At 32.8% G+C, this 2,500-nt stretch overlaps 1 protein-coding gene across 1 annotated transcript in view; it reads right to left on the bottom strand.

Annotated features, from left to right (window-relative positions):
- The window catches only part of Nf1 (neurofibromin 1), a 95,531-nt gene that overhangs the window by 65,893 nt on the left and 27,138 nt on the right, over positions 1-2,500 (bottom strand). Inside the window, exons 3-7 of the mRNA XM_086544332.1 lie at positions 2,064-2,220; positions 1,784-1,895; positions 1,370-1,479; positions 752-870; positions 495-623 (exon numbers count right to left, since the gene is read on the bottom strand). Coding sequence (XP_086400458.1) covers positions 495-623; positions 752-870; positions 1,370-1,479; positions 1,784-1,895; positions 2,064-2,220 — 627 coding nt within the window. The remainder of the gene's footprint in view (positions 1-494; positions 624-751; positions 871-1,369; positions 1,480-1,783; positions 1,896-2,063; positions 2,221-2,500) is intronic.

The raw sequence follows: 2,500 nt of genomic DNA, 5'->3' as shown, positions 1-2,500 counted from the left end.
ACCCATTCTTCCCTTAAAGCGGGTGGACTCATGGTGAACAAAAGTAAAAGCTCTGGCACACCTCCAGGACATTGACTCTCAACCCCCCTACACTTCTTTCACTGTCCAAATGTTGCTGATACAATTAGTTCCTTTTCTATGTTCATGATTATTTAAAAAACAACTGTTGACTCAGTAATACACAGAATACAGTATAAAACATACAGAAATAAGTATGACAATTTTTTTTTTTACTTTGTAAAATTATTTAATCTACTTGAAATCACTAGAGATTGTTAAAGTACTTTGAGATTAGGATTACTACTAATAATTAAGTGTCAAATTGATTATTACCTTTGTATATATTTTTCCTGATGTAATGATACTTGTACTTTAGATGTTTGGTCCATTGCTAATCATCAATTTTTGTAAATAGCATTTTTCTTGATCTTTCTTTCCTTTTGAGCAAATATCAAATAATTCACAACCACCATACAATAAGACAAAACACTTACAGGTGAGAGGACTAACAGCATAATTTGCAAGGGCCAAACAGCAGCTCTTCTCTTATTGTTTTCTGTAAAGCTGTCCAGATGTTCAAACATAATCTCACAACACTTTGCTAAATCTTCATTCCGTCGTTTCTGGAAGAACAATCCCATTGCAAGTATGAATTTACAAAATGCTACATATGTTCATTCTATTGATCCACTTTCTTTCAATGGAAGACACATAAAAAAAAAAAAAAAAGGAAAGAAAGAACAAAACATACCTGCAGATCAGCAAACTCATTGGGGTATGTGTCCATCCAATTCCATATTGCTTTTTCTAATGAGTTCATAAGCACTATTTGAGCATTCTTCCGTAAACTTCGAAATTTCTGAATGGTTTCTGCAACGACAGTGAATTCATGACAGATTTTACAGCATGCAAAAGGATCTGCACTGAAAACTGTAAATGTTAACAAACGTGAAGTCTTAAAGGATGATAGCTTGGATAGAAAGGATAGTCTCAACAATTTTGCATATAAATTGATATGAATTTGGCTGAATTATTCTTACTGGGAAGCTATAACAGACCTTTTCTTCATTATCACTCTACATAAGTATTTGAAAAAATCTTATTGAACTTGATTAATTATTGATAAAATCAATAATTTATAAATACATTATGCAGTGTATAACTAAAGTCGTTTCAATAATGCAAATATTCTACCATCATCATGCAGTATATGGCATATTAACTCTATATATACATATGGCAGGGGACTTAGGATGCAAGTTGAATGGTAGTATGACCTAAAGGTTATGTAATACATGGCATTTATTGAATGATTATTTAACCATTACTATAGAAATTCACAAGAAGAGCTAATGTAATTTTATTTTACCATTTAGAAGCTTGATGAGTCTGTTTACATCAACATTAATGTGCTGTATTAACTCAATATCACTATAATCCGGATTTTCTTCTGTACTACTTGTACTTAGTTCTTGTAATCTGAAAGAAAACAAAGTGAAACTACAGTTAGAGCCTAATACATTTTTTTCCCAATCTCTCTTTCTTTCTGGCCTACCTTCAATGTATAAAATTTATCTAAAAACTCGACAAATACATCATATCTCAGCTACAAGAACAGTATATACTTCTTCCAAACAATTTTAGTTCTATAATTGAACTAAATCTGAATACCAGGTGACCAAATTCCAAAATTTCAAAAGCATTTTACATGAATTTCTACAGGACTTGGATGGCAAAGACCCTCACAATAACTAACTGGCGGACTAGCAATAGTGCAACTTACCTGACAGATATTCGATTGAAAACAGCATTGAAGTTGTTGAGGCTTAGGGCAAACAGCACTTTAGATGCCAAATTCTTTAGCTGAACTACCATAGGATCATTATTTGGTAGATCTGGAAAAGAGTGAATAAAAAAAGCATTGGGTGATCACGACATTAATGTTGGTATATCTCTTTCCTCCAATAACTAGAGAGAGAGAGGGAAAAAAAAAAAAAAAAAAAATCTTATAATCCAGGAACTGAATAAAGCAAACTGAAACAATGATGATCAGAAATACTTACCAATAAACTGACAAGTTTCCCTTAGGAGGAGTTTCACATTCATTGCTTCATCTCTAGTTGTATCTTTTGGCTGGGAAGACAGGCACTTCTCCAGGGTGTCTAAAACAATCAGTAGTGACTCATAGTAGTTCTTCTCAAAGTCTGGGCCATGGGGTCGCTATGGGGAGGATTTCGAGTCGGAATTAGAGCAACAAACTTAAAAAAAATAGGCGAAGATGAGGCACTTCCTATAATCTAGATAAGAGTCACATAACACCATATACATCAGATTAACATTCTCATTACACCCAATACTTTAAGCTTAAACTTCCAAATTAAGGGGTGAAAGAAGTAAAGGGAACAGAAAAAAGGGAAGGAGTTCATTGTGGTAACACTGTTTTTTTTTTTTTTGCATGATATTATCACTTTCCTCTGTATTATATTATCAATATCTTTTC

Source organism: Penaeus japonicus, unplaced genomic scaffold (assembly GCF_977035675.1).
Source record: "Penaeus japonicus unplaced genomic scaffold, GWHDUDI00000001_assembly GWHDUDI00000015, whole genome shotgun sequence".
NCBI lineage: Eukaryota > Metazoa > Arthropoda > Malacostraca > Decapoda > Penaeidae > Penaeus > Penaeus japonicus.
Note: the sequence above shows the minus strand (reverse complement) of the source record. Positions and strands in the feature narration are given on the sequence as shown.